Below are 19,980 nucleotides of genomic sequence, written 5' to 3'. Positions count from 1 at the left end.
ACTGCGCTTTCTTTCAGGTCTGTAAATGAAGTCTGTGGCGCTGCAGCGCCCCCAGCGGTTGCTCTGTGAACGTAATTTTTTTTTTCTTAGTCGACTGATTTTAATACAAACATTCTGCAGCTAGTGTTGTAGATGCTTTAATTGCAAACGTCTAATTTCCTTCTGTCCCGATTCCATTCTCTGTATTAACATTATTTTCTGTTTTCAGGCTTCTGGAGATGCCATAGTGAGCATTAGATTTCACTTTCATTTGTTTTAGTGCTAACTTGTGATTGCAGATATTTCAATATACTAAAGCTTGTAGTAGTACAATGTCAGTATTTCCCATTAAGATATTAAAATCAACTGTGAAATTCATTGATTTAAAAAGTGTAAATTCAGGTTAAATAGTCTCACATAATTGGACTCAAGTAATTTTCTATTTCAACCTATACATGTACAAATGCACAAGTGCCTCAGGTTTAGTTTGCTTTTGATCGGTCATATTTAGTCTTGTATGATCATCCTTATGTTTACCAGACTGTAAACTGTTTCTATCTCATTTGCAAAACATGATTGTTTCTAAACCAGCATTTTACAAATTCACCATTTACGTTTTTGCTCGTTTTGGGATTACGTTTAGTTTTAGATTTTAGTGTGGCACATTGTAGGAACTTTGGAACAATACCCATCTAAAAAAATCCTCTAATCACTTCAGTGGTCAAATTTGATCAAGATGCAACTTTTAATGCAAGGGAATAGATTAAGTTACTCATTCCGTGGTTCCATTAGAAACGTAAAGCGCTTTTTGAGTGATATTTTTCTATTCACATGGACAACATTTTCAGACGAAAAATTTACAGTTCTACATGCAATTTAAAGAGGGTGGTAGGATTTTTTGTGTTGATTTGAATCAACCATGGCAAACAAAGTGAAGAAATAAAGACAAGTGTTTAAAATGTAGATTTTTTTATTATTATTTCTTTAGGAGCTAGGAAAAAAGTAAACCAAAAAACTTGAACATTAAGTTTTGTACAATGCATAAAGATTGGAGACAAGTTGGTGAGAGGAAAATGATTGACTGTCTTGTGTATTACAGGATCTGGGCAGGTGGGAGATATTCCCCTCAAGAAATGGTTAAGGGATTATTATATCCATTAATAGCAGGGATTATGACTGAATGTTTCAGGAAAGATCCTTGACTCCTATGTGGCAAATTCAACTCCAGCTTCTCATTTTCTCAATGGTGTCATAACAGTCTAATCTTACAAAGTTGAGATTGATATAAAAGAAGAAAATTACAGATGGTAATTACATGTGAATTAAGCAACGACACCATGCTTATTTAGCTAAGGTGCAGAATTAACATAAGGGTCAAAGATAGGCATGCGGTGGAACAGGGGAAAAAAATAGGTAGAAAAACTCTTCATATATGTGGAAACCACAATACACTGATTTTAAAATTGCAGTTGAAAGGAAAAAATAACTTATTGTAAATACAAAATAAATTCAAACCTTAAGCTACAGGGAGATGTTCTGAACATTTTTTACAACTTATCCATCATTGCTTTGCTTAAAATATGCATGTATTTGTTGAACATGAACTTTTGGGTATGATTCTATCCATTCAAGTGTTAAAACGACTGGGTCGGTTCGACCCACATCACGGCAGAAAAGGCCCAGAACAGAGTAGTTTTATATTATTTAATCCACCAGACTGCAGTACACATGTACCCATGAGGAAGCCCTTCAAGTATTTGCTTTTTCTTTTTACCCCTGGTCAAATTAAATCGGTTTATGCACAGTTACTTATCAGCAGAGAATCTTGACATAAACAACAGAAGAAGAAAAAAAAGAAAACCACAATCACACATGGGTAAGAAAGGAACAGTTCTTCACTTTATGAGATGGTATTTGCTTACCAGTCCTCTGGGGGTCGCTGTTGACCATATTATTAGAGATGAGGAACTTGAATTTAAAACTAAATATGAATAGCAGAGTACAGTTTAAATTATTTCCATGTATTTGCAGTCTGGGAGATGGATGAACGAGAGGGGATCATGTCCAGAAGGTACTCCCTCTGGCGAGCATCGACGGCGGCTGACGTCTTGTGACCGGTCAGACTGGGGTTCACGTAGGCCATAGTGACTCCTGTAGATGTGAAACAGAGCTGCAGGTTAAGATAAGGAGCGAGTTGTATGTTGGGGCTTTAATGATTTAAGAGTTTCATAATAATGATAATAAAATCAGCATGATCTGACATAGGAAAAGATTATAGAGCCACCAGTGTCCCCGCAACAGAAAGGAAAAATGACTACTCTAGAGAACAGCAGTGACACCAAGAGAAAGATGGGCTGAAAAGATTTCTTCCTGCGTGTTTTATATTTTTTTTCCTCGTGTGTGTGAGATCACACTAGATTGATAGAAGGATTGCTTCTGGATAGAAATTTGAAAGACGGCGGGGGTTGGGCTGTTTATGTGTCATATTTGAGTCTACCTGAATTGTTGCTGCTCTGCTTCTTCCATGCAGTGGATGAGGCACTACCTCCGCTGACATTCCTGCCGACGTCGAGTCCACTGCTGCTGACCTTTGAACTCTGGACAGAGCGGTGGGAAACATGGGCGTGCTTACCTGGCCGGCTGACCAAAGCTGCAGCCGCCACCGCATTCTGCAGCTGGGAAGAGGAGGAGAAGGAGTGGGGGATGCTCCTAACCCCCGCTGATGAGACACCATGAGACAGCTGGCCTTGGTAGTTCTAAAGGGATTTAAAACACAAAGTGGGGTTCTGAGTCACAGTTATTTCATTTACAGGTCCTGACAATATGACGTCAAATCAATCAGGATTACTTCAAACTTTACATGGTGACAATGAAGGAAGGAAAATGATCTCAACAGTAATCCCACACTTATTTTTAGTAGTCACGTGATACCGTACACGCATGCCATTGGCTGACAGCATTTGCGTGTGTGCTAGGTTCCGACTCACAGTTCCTCCTGCGACTTTTCTTTAATACAATAGCGCTTTAAACAGTCTGTAAGAGTGCGAGGAACAGTAACATATATATATGGTGGTTTAATATCAGTATGGGGAGGGTTCATAAACGTTTAAATTACCATAAATAATAAAATAGTTTGTCACTAGATCGCAGAATTTCATGGCCCTGGAACGAACGCATTAACCGTGATTAACGAGGGATTACTGTATATGCTTTTTTTATATTGCCTGCAAAAGTTGTGTGACTATCCTGGACTATTAAAAGCATGTAATAATACCTTGAGGTACAAGTTTAATTCGTTCCACAACTGAGCTCGTCAGTCAATCTGACTTTAATTTGTTCCAGCCTTTTAAAAAAAGGCCTCAAACCTCCTAAATTATGAAAAAAATAAACTTTTTTTCAACCAATAGACATGCATACTTGCATACCTGTGCATAATTATATATAAGTTACATAAACAATGATTATTTATGAAAAGAAACATAAAAGTCATGAGAACACATGAGCTACGTATTAACTCTGCGAACAGCACATGGGAAAGAACAAGATACGGCCTCAGCTGATGTTGTATCCATCCACCAACTAGCGGTAAAATGACGTAGCAGGATTCGGAACTTGGATTTCTGTTGTATCTCGACAAAAATATGGACAGAGAGAAAGCTTGCATCTCAAAAAAACTCACGTGTCAAGGGAATACTTTATATAAAATGTAGTTTCTCTGGCGTGGCATCATCTTCACTGAACCATAACATGCCCAAATGAACACTGCACTCTTTTAAATATAAATAAAACTTATGTATATTTTCAAAATCTTTTAAAGCACTTTAATCTATGGCACAAGTATTTCTTCTAAAAAGACAGAAAGGAATCCAACCTGCTTGATGGAGTGATGCTGAATGATGTTGGATCCTCGGCTGGACTGGTGATGGAGGGAGGACGCTCTGGCGTGAGCCTGCTTCAGCTGCTGAGACACCAGCTGCTCGGCTTTAAATGACGAGAACGAGGAGCTGCTGTGGGAGACCGGTGAGGATGCCTGCTGGAAGATGCGCTGCTCGATTTCCTGCTCTTGTTGCAGTGCTTTCACGAATGCACCTTTCAGCCTGTTGGTATGCTCAGCTTTCAAAGCTTTTTTCTGATTGGATGACATGCAGTGCTCACAGAGGACTGCCCCACCCTTCGCCTTGTCCTGCCTCCAGCGGGAGGTGAAGTCAGTGTTGCACTGGGTGCAGATGAAGGGGTCTCTGACAAGAGTCTTGTTCAACGGTAGACCCATCTTTCCTGGATGGACAAAAATGGGAAAACCAGGTGTAATGATTAACACAGACAGTAGTGTTATAGTGTCAAATCAGATGTTACAGGATTTTTGTTTCTTTCAAACATCAGTTGAAAGGCCATGAAAACACGTGAACCTACGCACCTCTGTGGATGGTATCCAGTAAATTCTGTACGACTTCTTCTAATCCCACCAGGTAGATGAACTCATTATTGGCTGCAGAGGGCAGGAAGTTAAACTCTGGGGCAGGAGGCTTCGGTGGAGGAATCTCCAGGAGGGTCTTCTCCAGTTGTTTCCGCAGGGCGAGTTTAGCTGCAGCCTGGCGGCTGGCTGGAGAGTCGTTGACGCTCACCGCAGACAAGCCGCCGCTTCCTGAGGAAGAACCCTTCAAAATGGATTGTGAGGCCTTTCAAAATAAGACGAGGAGAAAGTGATGGTAAAAGTTACGTTTTGGTAAATAACCACCTGTTTAAGCAAAAAGAATGCTAGTAAAATAAAACCTGACTGGATTATGCCAACTTTAAGCGGTCAGCTGCTTCCTACGTCAACAATAAGGCTACATGATTTAAAAAAATTAAGTCAGTGGGCAACGCTTACTTTTCAAAATTAGTTAAATGCTCAGTCAACCGTAAAACTTCCAAAGGTCAGATATGTATGGTTAGCTTTCTGTAACACGCTAAAAAGAAAATATTAACATCACCTTAGCTTTTAAAAATGTTGTTGGTAATGGGGCAATGTTACATAGCCAGAGAAAGTTCGCTAATGGTAGTTGCGTGTTTAGACGGTATACCACAATTGTAAGGCCGTCATTAGTTGGAATGATTTTTTTTCATATTGATCTTTAATAACCGATAGCTTCAGGTTATCTAATATAGCTTAACCCGACAGGTCAGCTGTATGAATACAGTATTTTCCTAAAATCCTTTAATTTGATCAAAAACCGACAGTGAGCCTTATAATCCAGTGCGCCTTATATATGAAAAAGGTTTAAAATAGGCCCTTCGTTGAAGGTGTGCCTTCAACTGCTGTGTGATGGGTTAACATTTACGTGGTGTTATTTTAATGGGAAGCAAGTGTGAGATACTGACCACCATGTTGGCACTACTGCCAACTCGGATGAGGCCTGGCTGGACCATGCCTCTTTGGCCCTGGCTAGCGGGGGCTGATGTCCTGGTACCCAGGAGAAGGGGTGGGGGTCCCGAACCTCCTGAGGCAGCCAACTGCTGCTGCTGTTGCTGCTGCTGGCGGAGGGCCTGGATCTGGTGTGGAGATACAGACATGGGCTAAACAGAACAATGAAGGGGGAGGTGACATCACAGACAAACATATCGGAGGACAAGGGAGGGACGTCAAAGCATCGAGGCAACGGGCACACACACACACACACACACACACACACACACACACACACACACACACACACACACACACACACACACAGAGAAAGGTGCAAAGAAAAACACATCAGTCCTACGGAATTATTTCCCTGCAGTTTGTGTTGTAGAGAAAAAATACCAGCAAGAGGGGGCAACTGAGACCATCATCCTTGACAAATCTTTAATATATAAAACCTTAACCTTTAATATTCTACTGCGTTATAATGTTCTTGTATCCCTGAGACTTACCTGTGCGCCTCTGACCAGAGGCGGCATTATCTGGGAGCCTAGCTTGGACGACACATGCTGCCCTCCTCTTACGAGCGGAGGAGGAATAACTGTGCCTGAAGTCTTGCTCTGCAAAATCTGACCAGAAACGGAACCGTTGAGACTCCAGCACGAGCGTGTCACACTGATATACTTGGTGTGAGAGCATGTAATACCTGCTGAGAGCCTTTATTGCTTGTAATTGTTCCTCGGATTAGAGGAGGAGGGGCGGAGGAGCTGGACAGACTTGAGGGCTGACAGAAAAAAGACGAAGGTATAAGCAACAAACTGAGACTAGAAGTGGAAACCTGTGATGTGATAGTCTTTTTCCTGTCCCTGTGTTTGGAAACGGTTTACCTTCTGGAGCGTATCCCTCTGAATCTGGCTCTGTCTGAGTTTCTTCAGCAACACCAGCTTGGCCTCCTCCAGTCTGAGTTCCTCCTTCAGCTGCTTAATGATGCGCTCCCTTTCTGCTGGGCTGCTCTTCTGTGCTCGATAGATCACAAAATCATTTACACCAACGTGCACTTCGCAAGGCAAAACAGGCTTTCCAATGTGATGCTGGAGCCTCATCTGGTCCATTAGTGTCCACTAATAGATGGATGCTGAACCGGTATCTATCTGTCCCAGCGGAACCGAAGTTCCCCCGTTTATAAAAATTTTAAAAAGGCGTTTCTCACCATCAGGAGGTCTGTGTCCACCGCCTTGAAGTGGCTCAAGCCGTTCATCGGTGGACTGGGGGAGTCGTTGTCTGACAAGATTATGACATCATCATCTTCAGGGGATGGTGGCCGCTTCTTTACACTTCTGGACATGTTAAATAGGATAAAAGAATAGACACTTCATGACTAAATACAAAAATAAAAATCAAGTAGAAATCTAAAAAAAACAGGCCCGGACAAAAATATTTGTACTTCTAGAAAAGAAAACTAGAACCAATGCATTCAGAGAATATAAAATGTTACCCTGACCAACTTGCATAGGTCAAAGAGCAAAGCTAGTGCTGTGACCTACTGTCATTGATCAATGCAGTATCTTTGATCTATGCTCTTGCTCACACTGGTCTTCTCCCTCGTCTTTCTATCTTATCTGGTTCCTGAGTGTACAAAAGTTGAAATTTGACCTTGACCTACTTTTCTCAAGGTCAAGGTCATCATCTCATTTTTATCCCCGTTGCTGCCTGAGTAATGTACTTGTTGTATCATTTTTCTATCTGCAATGGTTGCGGAGATAGTTGGCGGACTAACGGACGAACAAAGGAACGCTGACGATCACAACACATCACCGCTTTGAAGCTGGATGTCATAATAAGTTGACCATCAGAACATGATAAACTAAGACGTGTCCTCTAATTAGGATCAATGGCATCTTCAAACTTGTCTTCAGTCAGTCTGCCCATATAAAGGGTCACTTTGCTGTTTAATGACGTGATGTTTACCACACTGAACAATAATCACGGGAAGCCAAAGAGAGAGTTGTCTCAGGAGATCAGAAAGAAAATGAAAAACAAACATATTATAGGTAAAGGCTATGAGACCATCTCCAAGCAGCTTGACGACAGTTGAACACATTATTCAGAAGTTTAGGATCCACGGGACTGGAGCCAACCTGGCAACAGGAAGAAAACTGATGACAGACTGAAGAGACAAATAATACGAATAACCTCCAAAGAAATTAAAGGTGAACTCCAACGTCAAAGCACAGCAGAGTCAGATCACACCACATGTCTTTGTTTGAGCCAAAGTGGACAAAGTGGGAGACGACCAAGGAGGACACCACCATTGGAAGCAAGTCATAAAAAATAGCAAGACTGGAATTTGCCACAACACACACTGACCAGCCACAACGGTTCTGGGAGAATGTTCTTCTGACAGATGAGACAAAACTGGAGCTTATTGGCAACACACTTCGAGTCTGTGCTTAAATAGGCAAAAATGAAGCATACTACAAAAAGAACACTGTCCCTGCTGTGAAACATGGAGGAGGTTCGGTTATGGTCTGGGGTTGCTTTGGTGCACCTGGGACAGGGTGTCTTGAATCTGTGCAGGGTCAAGAAAATCTAAAGACTATCAAGGCATTCTGGAGAAAAATGTGTTTGATAGTGTCAGAACGTTTAGTGTCAGTCACAGGTTCTTCAACAGGATAATGACCCGAAATACACAGTTAAAAACTTTCCAAGAATGGTTTAGAGCAAAATATTCTGAATGGTCTTGATCTAAATCCTATTGATTATCTGTAAAAGAAGGTCAATCATGCTTAAAACCCAACTGGATCAATTTGCTCATGAGAATTGGCCCAAAATACCCGTGTACAGGTGCAGAAGGCTCAAGGATAGTTACAGAAATTGGCTGCAGTGATATTCTCAAAAGGTTGTAGAAGAAAAATTAATTCTTGTCCGGGCCTGTTTCATTTGTTTGCTTTTTGAAATTATTCCGTTCAACCACCATTCAAAAGCAATATTACATTTTCATTGGTTAATTTTTATTTATTATTACTTTTGCCAGATTCAAGTCATTTCAGTGACCATTGTTGGGGTTTTAATGTCATTAAGAAAATGGTATCAACAGTTTTATCCATTAAAGGTATTCTGTAACTGTAAAAATATCAGGCAAAGCGAAGTTTTAAGTTTTATTCCCTCCGTTTTGTCACGTTTGCTTAATGTATCAACTTTCCAGAAGTAAGTGACAAGCATCTAAATGAAACACTATGTTTGTTACCTCGAATAAACCTGCAGTTTCAGCTGTTTCTGGGTTCAAACAATGTTGGACTCAACTGGAACGAAGTAAATACTTGACTCAACTAAACATGAGCCCTGCCAATAATCTATACATCTTTAAAATCTATATTCCTCACATTATTTCTTCTTTAAAGATATTTTAAAAAATTATTTTATTGTACAAATGCCTCAACCCACTTCAGGGTTGAAAACAAAATGAATCAAAAAGTTGACCTAAAAATTGTCTCTGTTGAGCACATGGTCATGATGACATAGACCTGAATGTTATCATTCCCTCCTCTACAGCAGAGATAAAGCCGTTCACACCATAGAGAGGCATACATCTCAAACCTCATGATGCCAACATCCTTTTTAATGTCTGTTATTCTGGGATGTGCTCTGTAACATTCATAATTTATGACGGCGGATAGATCCGCCCGACGGTCATCCAGGACACACAACTGTCTTTTTAACGTGGAAATAACAGGACTACTGGGGGGAGGGGGGCGGCAGATTTAAATATCTGGTTCAGGTCTGACCAATTCATTAACATCCGATCACAGCTGCAACGCGGCTGAAAATCTGATTTAATTTTTTTTTTCTTACATTCATTCAACCCTATTTATGTCACAATATAAGTGATGCTTGAGAAGACGCACTGTATTTCCTGTTGAAACAGGATATTGTGGTGGGTGGCAGGAGGTGTCTGGTGCATTTGGAGAGCTGGGGTGGGGGGGTGGGGTCTGTGTTTGGGCGATCGGCATCAATCGCAACATGCCGAGGATATAAGAATCTTTGAGGCGCGCAGGATCGACGCCGACTCGGATCTTCCATGATTACAACAAATGTGTTACTTCTCATGCAAAGCAAGTACTGGAGTATTGAAGAGCAGGCTGGATGTCAGATGACCTACATACTCTGACTGGAGGCACGAACATCTACAGAACATGGGGAACGTTGCTAAAACAAGCCCGGCCTCGTGATCACGCACATTATGTATTTGTATGAAGCATAGGAAGTTGTTAAAGTGGATGCTTGTCATCGTGAGCCCTGCCTCTCCTAGCCGTGTGTGTGTGTGTGTGTGTGTGTGTTTCTCCTCTCCTCGGGGCTTAGCGCCATCATCACTTCCTGTGGATTAATCACTACTCTTCCAAAGAAGTCACGTGACCTCAAAGTCATTGTCACGTGACACACTCACTTTTCCTCCCACCCTCCCCTTTACTGTTCCTTCCACTGTGGAAACCATGGCAACAACCGGCTGGAACCGGTTTGTGACACACGGCTTCATTTTGTGAGAGGGGAGTTTTTAGGGTTCAGGTGGTGGACTGGGGGGGGGGGTGGAGGCGGACCGATATAAACAGATGAAGTTCACCTCAAAGGAACCCCTCCCACCACCACCACCACCCCGGACCCCACTCGAATCAATTTCTCCATTACAGTTTAGGTCATAAAAAGCAATTTTTAACATTTTTAATCTTTTCATATCCAAATCAAGTCTTTTTATTCTTTTATAAACCCCGTCTGTAGGAACTTTCTTCCTGTTCTCAGGTCCTTCTGTGGTTCTGTCAGCTAAGACGACGGAACTAGAAACTTTTCCTCACCCTCTGGTGGTGCTCATGTCCACAGGTTGCTCTCCCGTCTGAACCTCCACTTTAATGGTGGCCTTCACCTCGCCTGCAGCCACCAGGCCGCCGGGCGCCTTCGGCTCCGCCGTGTGAGGACGGCTGTTAGCGTCCGCAGCCGGCTCTGTCCGAACTTTCCTGTCTTTGTCATTACAGTCAGTCCGATTGTCCAGGCTGGGCTCAACGGTCTGTTTGTGGTTTTTCTCTTGATCATCCATCACAGGTCGAGGGGCCAAAGGTAACGGTAACGGTAAGGGTAAGGGCAACTGGTTCTCCTCCTCCTGATCCATCTTAAGGTCCGATCCATCCCCAACTGGGGGGTGGCCATCCTCCTCCGCCAATACAGGATTGGACGCAGGTTCAGATTGCACCTGTGTTGTGGTTTCAGAAGGGTCCAATTTGGCCTTTTTAGTTTGACTGTCAGCACTGGAGGGTTCTACGGACTGGGGAGCAGCATCCCTCTCCAGTGCCCTCTTCTGGCTGCGTGTCTGGCGGACCACGTCCTCAGACATCCCCTGCAAAGGAAGAAAGCACAGTGTTATCTGCACTGACACACTCAGGACAGGTCAAACCCTTCAGGATGCATCCATCCATTATTTATTAACCTGAACGTCTGAGCGTCTAACCTGAACTCAGGCTGACAAATAAATGCAAACAGAATTTTTTCTGAAGGCAGAGTTCAGTATGTTTTTATACAGTATATATATATATATATATATATATATATATATATATATATATATATATATATATATATATTATATACAGTATATATATATATATAATAGGTGTACATCCAGGTGTCATAGATGTACACCTTTTAAAATGCTAGTTACTGAATCAATATAGGAGAAAAAAAAAAACGGGAACTGTCGCCTACAAAAGAGAATTTCGTCTCACGCTTAAGTGCTCGAGATGGTTCTGCTAGGACCAGCTGTTGTGCTAGCATCAGCCAAAATCTTGATGTGCTTAAACTTGGCTAGCCACTTCAGACATAAACCTGTAATTACATTAAAAGGTATTGAACTTTGCTTGTGATTTGCATGGGAGCCCCGGATGTAAATACAAACTTAAAACAGACCTTAAACGTGATTAGACTAGTTGAATGTTCTGCAGTGGTACGATGGATGGAGCCGTTATTACCTCTGTGATTTGGTCCCTATTTCTCTTATTCCACGCATGTGTGCACAAGAGTGTGCATTCGTGCAAAAGTGATGCAACGCATCAATAGCGTGACGGAATCCCACCCATCAAGTTGATTGAATTTTAAGGTGGACCTGGGAGACAGATGATGAGTCTGGATCACTTTTTTTATTTTCTCCAACAAGAATATAGAACAGACTTCCAACATTTCACCAGTGTCATGAGAAAAAACCCAAGATCAAAATAAAACTACTCAGGCATGATGAAATCATGATGCTGTACACTATGAAGAATTGGATCCAGATCCAGATGATGATCCAGTGATGTCACCGCAGCGCTATGTCCTGTCTGTTATGATGCGACGATTGTGTCAGATATGAAGGGTTCAATTTAGTATTATTGGTCAAGTCCTCTCTGAACGACTCAATATTTTTATTGATCATCTCTAGGGGACGTTAAAATTGGTTCGTCTGGATGCTTTTTCGCAATCCATCCTCCAGGATTTCCCCCCCTCCCACCAAAACATGTATGTTCAGTCCCCCATTGTACTGAATGTAAGACTGTGATTTTGTGATTGTTCCCCATCCCAAGCAAACAACACTGACCTTGAGTTAGCAGCAGGGGGACACCGATGACTAAAGACAAAACATGTAGGACGAGGAAGGTCAAGTGACCAAGATGACGACGGAAACATCGAATTTTTTCAAAAAATTTTGGGCTAAACCAAATATCAAATTGAATAAGGTGCGTTTGGGGAGGACTTAACTGAAACAAGGTATTTAGGAAGCGGCAGCGAGACACAATGCTGCAGGGAGACACCAGACGACTGGAGGAACAACACCATTACCACATTAGAGCCGAGGCGGACTGGAGCACGACTTCTGTTCAAATATTCATAGCCACACACGAATGCAGCATTTTAGTAATTTACATGTGGAATGAATCTTTTTTTTTTTTTATTCGCTTCAGAGACTCCACCTCTCTCGACACACACAGGTCAGAAAAGAGAGACAATCCGAAAGATGGTGGACCGTTCTGTGTCCAGTTCAAAACCTTCACCTCCCAACAACAGTATTCATTTTCATGTGGAGTTTACCTTCCATTCCAAACTTTCTAAAACCCGGCGTTATGCACGTGTGCACGTTCGACACAGTACTGGAACAGCTACACCCTCTACTCTGTACTTTACACAACTACTTCTGTCACTTTTTGCATGCGGAGCAGAGTTCAAAACCACAAATGCCCCCAAGGAGAGACTGTCGAAACGCCCCTGTTTCTAAAATGTCAACCCTTTCTGTGAGCACCGGTTTTGTACCTTTGACTCCCGAGTCTTCATGGATCAAGTTTAGATGCTTTTGCCTTCCAAATAACTACAAACAGTTAAAAATAAAATAAAATAAAAAAAAGTCAAGAAACGACAGCAACAGCCCAGCACTGAGTCATGTTGTGCGTTTAAACATCAAATGCCTTTACAAATACACAAATACCGTTGTGTCACCCTGGACCTTTCTGATATAAACCATCCTCCTGTGGCACGTGAACACTTTTATCCTCCCACAGGTGAGTCATCAGATCCTGTTACTGGAGCGCGAGGTAGAAAGACAAACTACAAAGTTTGTGTTTGAGGATGCGGATGCACCCCCCCCCCCCCATTGGAAACAAAAAACCTCTATATGTCCTCAATATCCTCATGTGGATGGATCAGAATCTCCATCAGTGCACATAGAACCCAGGTGTGAGACTCACATCATCTCAGCATGCATTATTGGATATCCTTGCTACAACAGGAAGATAAAAAGTTGTGTAAAAGCGTAATCTAGGGGTTTGAAGCTGAAGGTCCAACCCAGATTAAGAAGGTGTAAACCCCCTGAAGCCCCTGGATTTCATTTCCAGTATGCAAACAGAACCAGAGCGTGCCTCAAAATGGACTGAAATGGCTTTTGGTCGCCATGATATGAGCAGAAAGCAAGCGTGTGCCATTAAGTGGGGGACAACTTGACTACGGGGTTCACAGAATCGCAGAGAGAAAACAAAGTTTGGAGCGATTTCGACAGACGAGCGCGGAGAAGAAACGCTGCTCTGTTACATCCTCCATCATAGTCACACATGCACGTTACAAACTGAGGCCCTCAGTCTGCCCAGCCATGCATTACAGGAAGCCATGTTTTCTCCGTTCTTTTGGGGTTTTTTTAGGAAGGAGGACAACAATTAACCCTTTTAGGCCTGCTACTTCTTACTGACACACTGTACGCGCTGTGGCCCCTCCCCTTCCTGTTCTCAGAATGACTGTAACACCGGGGGATAAAGAACATATGTGTGATGTAGTTCTATTGTGAACACACACACACACACATATTCATAACATCGAGAAATCATCTGATGACAACAGAGTAAGTTTTTCTTAATAATCTGACATCAATCACAAACGACATGACCCTTCCCAGGATTCAGCGGGACACACAAAGCACTTTTCCTAAGAACCGGTTTAAACCGGTTGGCGTATGTGTGTGTGTGTGTATGTGTGTGTATGTGTGTCTGAGAGAGAAGCTGAAGCTCATTTAACCCTTCAGATGCTGGACCAGACGACGCCATGCTTCCACAGTGACGGCCATTATACAGTGTGCGAGTGTCTGCTCAATGGGGGGGGGGGACGCTGGGGTGATGATTATTGATTCTGGTGCATATAGTGGTGAAATGATGGTGGGGTAAGTTAAGTGAGGGTGAACACCACCCCACACACACGGAAGTCATTAAACTTTATGATACAGTGCAAAGAAGTTGGGACACAGTGTTTCCACAACGCGTATGACCCAGATAAATCCATGTACGGGCTCCTATCTGAGCCTCAGAGGTTCACACCTAACAGCATCCTATAGGTAACCACTGGCAACCATGGGCTGGTTCAGGTGTGACAACCACCTGGGTGGCAACAGTTTTAAAACTGAACAAATTGGTGCGGACGCCGCCATAGCAACTCCTGCAGAGTTCACCAGAAGAAGAGCAACTAAAAGGCAAAGGAGGATTTTGTCAGGGGACAAGATGTTTTGAACTGCGACGATGGCTTGTTGAAATCTAACTGGCTGATTCAAACCAGTCATCCATCCAATCAAGCTGTAGCCTTTGGAACCATCACGTTAAAATCTCACGTAAAAATAAAGCAGCGATGTGAAAAAGGTTTTTAGCTTTTACAACTTTGCCATGAAGTGAGACTCGTGCCCACAAGAGTGTGCAGAGTCAAACACTTCATAATAAGCAGTATTATATAATTTGGTAAATCCTTGCATTCAATTTAGGTCTGAATAAAACATTAAGCGTGCATTTGCTTTAGTCACACTGCAGGATGTGTAGAGTAACCCTCAGGCGACATCACTCAAATGCTGTCTTACTACTTCTTTTTAACGTTTGATTAAAAAACAAAGCTTTCGTGTTTTCATTTTCCACGACTGAAGATGGAAATTTTTTAAATTTAATATCACAGTGTCAATTTTTTCCCCTTTTTTATAGCACTAGCTCTTTAATCATACAGCAAATATCATTCATGTCATCATGTAAAGTAACAATAGATTTTATAAGAGTTAATAGGCTCACAAATGAGGTTCATTTAACTTGACAGTTCATGTGAACTTTTTGACGCTCTAATACTTTAATCGGGCGTCAGGTTGTTGCCACTATCACATAAATGCTCGCTCGTCTTGTTTTCTGGCCCAAGGAAGTTATTTTTTTATTAAGTAGTCGCTTTTTGATCATCTGTCGCTCAATTGACCATCTTTCATCCCGGCAGACTCACTCAGCCATCGTCGATGTCTGACTGCATCTTCAGTACGTTTTATTCATCTATGAAAACACACTTCTAAACTGCAGAGATTCCACAACCTGTGCAACCCTGAAGCCACACTGCTTTGTAAAACTGCTGCATCAGCTTGTTGATTACTTGAGTTCATCTGTCGAACGCAAAAGTGAAACCAAGACAGACTACAAACGCCTCCGAGGTCTGCTCAATAAAATGGTTGATCTGAGTCGGTATCGCTGAGCTGGTCACCTGATAGCTCCGTGACGTAACTTCAAACTCTTAACAAGTTAATTCTAGATGCACAGATCCCCCTGTATACGTGACATAAGCAGAAAAAGGCTATTAGACAGCTAATCTGCTATACATTTGATGAAATCATGGAGAGTTGACCAAGCAGCTGCGTTGTGACCCCTGCAGTCATGTGCACGAGCTTAAAATGGGGCCAGCCGATGACCCTTTCTAGAACAGTAGCTGATTACGCAATTCAACTCTGGATCAGTCTTGTGTGTGTGTGTGATCACTGCAAGAGCACTTTATGAAAAACAAGTGTCATCGAGTGTCGTCGTTTTATTGGGAATACAGTCACTCTGGAGCGGATAGAAGAACCCGCACATCACACAGCGGTTGTACAACTTCAGCGCACTCTGTCATAACAGGAGACTCAATCATCCCGGCGTCAAAGCAACGCATTCGCCTCTCTTGTCGACCCGTGTTCAACAACCCCTCCGTGACAGCTCGCAAACAATGTCAGATTTCTAACCTTGCAAAGAACACATGACAAAAGGATTTTCTCACATCAACAGCTGGGTGTTTGTTCCACACCTCCACAAACACAATAATTTCTTTTCTCTTTTTTTTTTAAAAAAGCATAAATTTAAAAAATTCAAATATACTCAAATTTTTCTGATATTTCACAAATATAAGTACGGATTTTGACATTTTTTCACAACTTTTGTAGACAACCGGTTGCTCCAAAAAAAAAAAAAAAAAAAAAGGATAAAATTACAGGTTTACTGAGAAAAATCCCCAAACTAAGCAGGACTGAATTCTAGTCGCTCACAAAAACAGTCACAAAATTCACTCAAATAAGAACAGCTGTGGCTGAATTCCAAAAAGTAGAGAGACTTAGATGATTATTGATCCTCTGAAAAGCACTTCAAATATGTCTCCAATGACAGAAGAGTCACGTGGAAATACATTCCCACTCAAAAACCAGAAAAACTTCAAAAAGAAATACCTCCACGAGCGAAACATTTAGAAAATAGTCGTCTGATGTTAGAGCCCTGTGGGTGAAGCGTGGAGGCCTCTGGGAGAAGAATGGACATGTTTGTGTTAGGAGATCAACGGCTGTATCAGTGCAGTCAGAGAACACACACACACACACACACACACACACACACACACACACACACACACACACACTATGCTGATGTCACTTAACTTAGATCTGTCTCAATACCCCACACACACACACCCTCCACATATAAACCTTAACCTCCCAGGTGTGCGTCATGAAAAAGCTGGAACCACGTGACTACAGCGGGTTTTTTTCTAAGGCTCCCATCTGTTAGTGTTAAAAATGAAAAAGCTACTCCCTCACTTCTAGATCCGCCTTCATCGAGATGCGTCGCCAACTTTTCGAGACAAAAGGTGATCAGATGAGTCTGCGAAGAACCACAACACCCCCGCCCCCCCCAAAAAAAAACAAACCAAACAAACCAACCAACAACTGCGATTTAGATTAAAAAGCATTAAAAAAAAAAGTGAACAAACAGCAGGTGATCCAGCCTTTAAAACACGTTTTAAAAGGATTCTCTTGAAACACCGGATTCCTCTGCGTTAAACCAGGATTTTAAAAAAATAAAAATAAAAAAAAAAAGGTCCCACATCCGTCCAGGTGCGTCCAGGTAAACGGATCACGAGGACTTAATGGCTGAAACCTTCCGTCCTCGTCCTGGATCGCTCCGTACTTTGATGACTGGAAGTGTGTGTGTGTGTGTGTGTGTGTGTGTGTGTGTGTGTGTGTGTGTGTGTGTGTGTGTGTGTGTGTGTGTGTGTGTGTGTGTGTGTGTTCAGCTTTAAGAGGAGGAAGACTACGGTTGTCACAGTGAGAAGTAGGAAGATTAGCTACCAGATAGCAGAACCAACACTGGTGCCAAAGGGGAGGGGGGGGGCACAAAGCGGGCATCAGGGTCCAGTGCGACCATTACTGCCCCCCCACCCCACCCCAGTCATTACACCCGACCCAAAGTCAGCCCTTTAACGCTAAACCCGGCCCCCCTACATGTGCAGCCAGCCGGCTTTTTTATTGACACCGCCTCGGAGGAGGCGAGCGCGTTACGCGTTAGCGGCTAACATTAGCTTTACGCCGCGCAAACAAAAACACCAACACCGCTTCACATCCACGAGAACCGATCGGGTCCGAACACCCGTGTCTTTCGACGAGTTTTGGAGTAGTTTAAATCTTCTACTCGCTCGTCTTCTTCACCACCCTCCTCCACCAGCACCACCACAAAAAAAAAAAAAGGGGGGAACCAGAACCGAACCCGAATCGTGGACGTGCCGAGCAGCGGCTCCAAACGCGGCGGCGGCGGGATAAACTTTCAGCCGAAAAACAAAAAGGAAAGTGAGACTCACCGGGACACCTGGAAGTGTCCGCTCCCGGGGAGAAACAACCCAGTCCAAACTATCTCATCGACCGGCCCACGGACGGAGCTCAGCGCCGTGGAGCTGCCGGCAACGAGGCGTTCTAATCCTTACCTCATTTAACGACTTCTAACGCGCGTAATCAGCTCCGTGGATCACGGTCACAGGCTGGCACGCGTAACGATACAATAAAATATATTTTACGCACAGGAAGCCCCCCCATCTCTCCTCCCTCCCCAGTGCTCAACCTTTGGCTCTGCGGAGAAGTGCTACTTTTCAACAGCCCATCAGCTTCTTTATCGTCACAGATAGGTGGAGGAAAAACCTGGCTCCTCTCGACGACTCCGAATAAAATGCTCCCCTTGAATCCACTTACTAAAAAAACTTCGGCTTCCCTTCTTTCAACTTACTCGGTCGCTTTGTTGCCTGCTCTTCACCGATGGCCGACCAAGGAATGTTTAATCTGCAGTTAACCTCGATAAATCGTTGCTTTTTAGAAATCCAGGGGATATCCTCTTTTTTTCGGCCCTCCTCACTGCCGCGTCTGTTGCCAAATAATGCGCCTCAACACACATGGAGCCGCTGCGTCCTCTTTGTGGGCATGCGCACCTCGGCATACCAGGGCGACCTGATCACATCACGTTAGGCATTGACCATCAAGGGCCAAAGCAGGACAACCGTATCAGGGGCCCCGGGCTCCTCGGGTTGATCCATAACTATGCCGGCAAGTGCAGACATCTCCAACACACACTCAATTGTATGCACGTATATACACACACACACTCACAATCCATGTTTAGAGCAGGGACCTATGATGGCTGGAGGTATCACACATTTCCTCCAAAACACTCAGCAGCTTCTTAACTGCTTCCTAATAAATACTAGAGACCAAAACCAGCAGACCACAAGCCGCAGCTCAGAAACACTTCATTGTCTCTCTGGTGTGTACACTGGATCTGGTTATACCACAGGCAAAAACACACAATATATAGACAAAGAGCTATAATACATATTAAACAGCAGTTTGCAAGAGCGTGCAGCGCTAACTAGTGTGTGTGCTCCACGAGACAGCCAAAAAGCACAGATCGGCTTGAGGTGGTGTTGGTCCGTTTGGTTGCCCAGAGGGGGCTTCAGAAGATCCAGTTTATTGTGTTGTTGTTTACTTCTTCAAAATGGGGGATGATTTTGTTTTTTTGCTAGTAGGTTTGCACAAAAACTACTTGAAGGTTTTTCTTTAAACTTGTTGGAAGGTTTGGTCACATGACGGGGAAGAACTCATTACAGTTCAGATTAGCTCTGGATGGATAGGTGGATCTAGGATTAGCATTGTTTGATAAGACTTCATCTTCTTCTTCTTCACTATGTATGTTTAAGACATAAATTACCAGATGGACTCTGATAAAACTTCTAAAATGGGTTAGGAAGAACCTCTTTGAGCAGCTCTGCATAGAGGGCTTTGTTCAGGAGTTTTTGTCTTTTGAGATGAAGATTATTTGACCAATTTTTTCAAGTACATATAATCTATGTGTCAGATGGGGCTGAAGGGTGGGGCACGCAGTCAGCAAATCAACAAACTTTGGACTGGATTTGAATAAAAGATTAGATCCATGAATTTCAGGCTCTTTCTTAAACATTGTGAGATGGGGCTTTTTTGTTTGTTTTAAATAAATTGTGCACAAACTATGCCAGAGGTTTACAGGATTGGGCCGTGTCCCAAAAATAAAATGGTGAACTGTTGTTGAATTGTGGCGTTGATCTGGATGAACTTTACTTTGACAGAACCCTGAAGACGAGCGTAGTGAGTCATGCTGTGTGTTTTGTGGTAATTAGGATTTCAATAAAAGAAATTGTTGAGTGTTTGTGAAGGTATGTGCTCTAGTTAGAGTCCCTTGTAGCTCAGAATTGAGTTTTCTTCAGATTTAACAGGAATTAGCACAATTTAAATACAATATCAAAGTAGGGTGGGTCTTCAATTCATCAATAATGACATAATGCTGTATTACAGAAGGACTCTGTAGTTTACCATTCTATTTTGGTTCACATTTGTTAATAATGTATTTACATAAAACACATGCAGTGAACCTGGAGCCATGTACAACTTAGTATGTGGATGGTGGAAGGTTAGAGGTTAGTAAGGTCACAACAGCCTTTTTGCACCAGAGAGCCTCATT

General features: G+C 42.7%; 1 protein-coding gene across 6 annotated transcripts; it reads right to left on the bottom strand.

The window, feature by feature from the left end:
• Positions 1-931: 931 nt before the first annotated feature.
• Positions 932-18,354, bottom strand: LOC137611938 (transcriptional repressor p66 alpha-like). Of its 6 annotated transcripts, none has more exons than XM_068340122.1 (11): positions 18,220-18,354; positions 10,210-10,745; positions 6,573-6,699; positions 6,250-6,378; positions 6,069-6,146; positions 5,875-5,991; positions 5,338-5,532; positions 4,394-4,655; positions 3,851-4,254; positions 2,477-2,735; positions 932-2,130 (listed from the first exon to the last, which is right to left on the bottom strand). In XM_068340122.1, exons 2-11 carry the CDS (start codon positions 10,740-10,742, stop codon positions 1,991-1,993), a joined length of 2,244 nt encoding a protein of 747 aa, XP_068196223.1. In that variant the 5' UTR covers positions 10,743-10,745; positions 18,220-18,354; the 3' UTR covers positions 932-1,990. The 6 variants fall into 6 exon arrangements, with proteins under 6 accessions (XP_068196223.1, XP_068196225.1, XP_068196224.1 ...); XM_068340124.1 differs by lacking the exon at positions 18,220-18,354 and adding an exon at positions 17,924-18,029; XM_068340123.1 differs by lacking the exon at positions 18,220-18,354 and adding an exon at positions 17,801-17,937.
• Between the last annotated feature and the right edge of the window lie 1,626 nt (positions 18,355-19,980).

Source organism: Antennarius striatus, chromosome 18 (assembly GCF_040054535.1).
Source record: "Antennarius striatus isolate MH-2024 chromosome 18, ASM4005453v1, whole genome shotgun sequence".
NCBI classification, from domain to species: Eukaryota; Metazoa; Chordata; class Actinopteri; order Lophiiformes; family Antennariidae; genus Antennarius; species Antennarius striatus.
Note: the sequence above shows the minus strand (reverse complement) of the source record. Positions and strands in the feature narration are given on the sequence as shown.

Excerpts from the sequence above, each read along its gene's own strand:
- LOC137611938 (XM_068340121.1), bottom strand. Across the intron at positions 5,992-6,068 it reads GCAATAAAGGCTCTCAGCAG|ATTTTGCAGAGCAAGACTTC; the intron begins GTATTACATGCT and ends GTTTCTGGTCAG. Across the intron at positions 4,656-5,337 it reads GCAGTAGTGCCAACATGGTG|GCCTCACAATCCATTTTGAA; the intron begins GTCAGTATCTCA and ends TTATTTTGAAAG.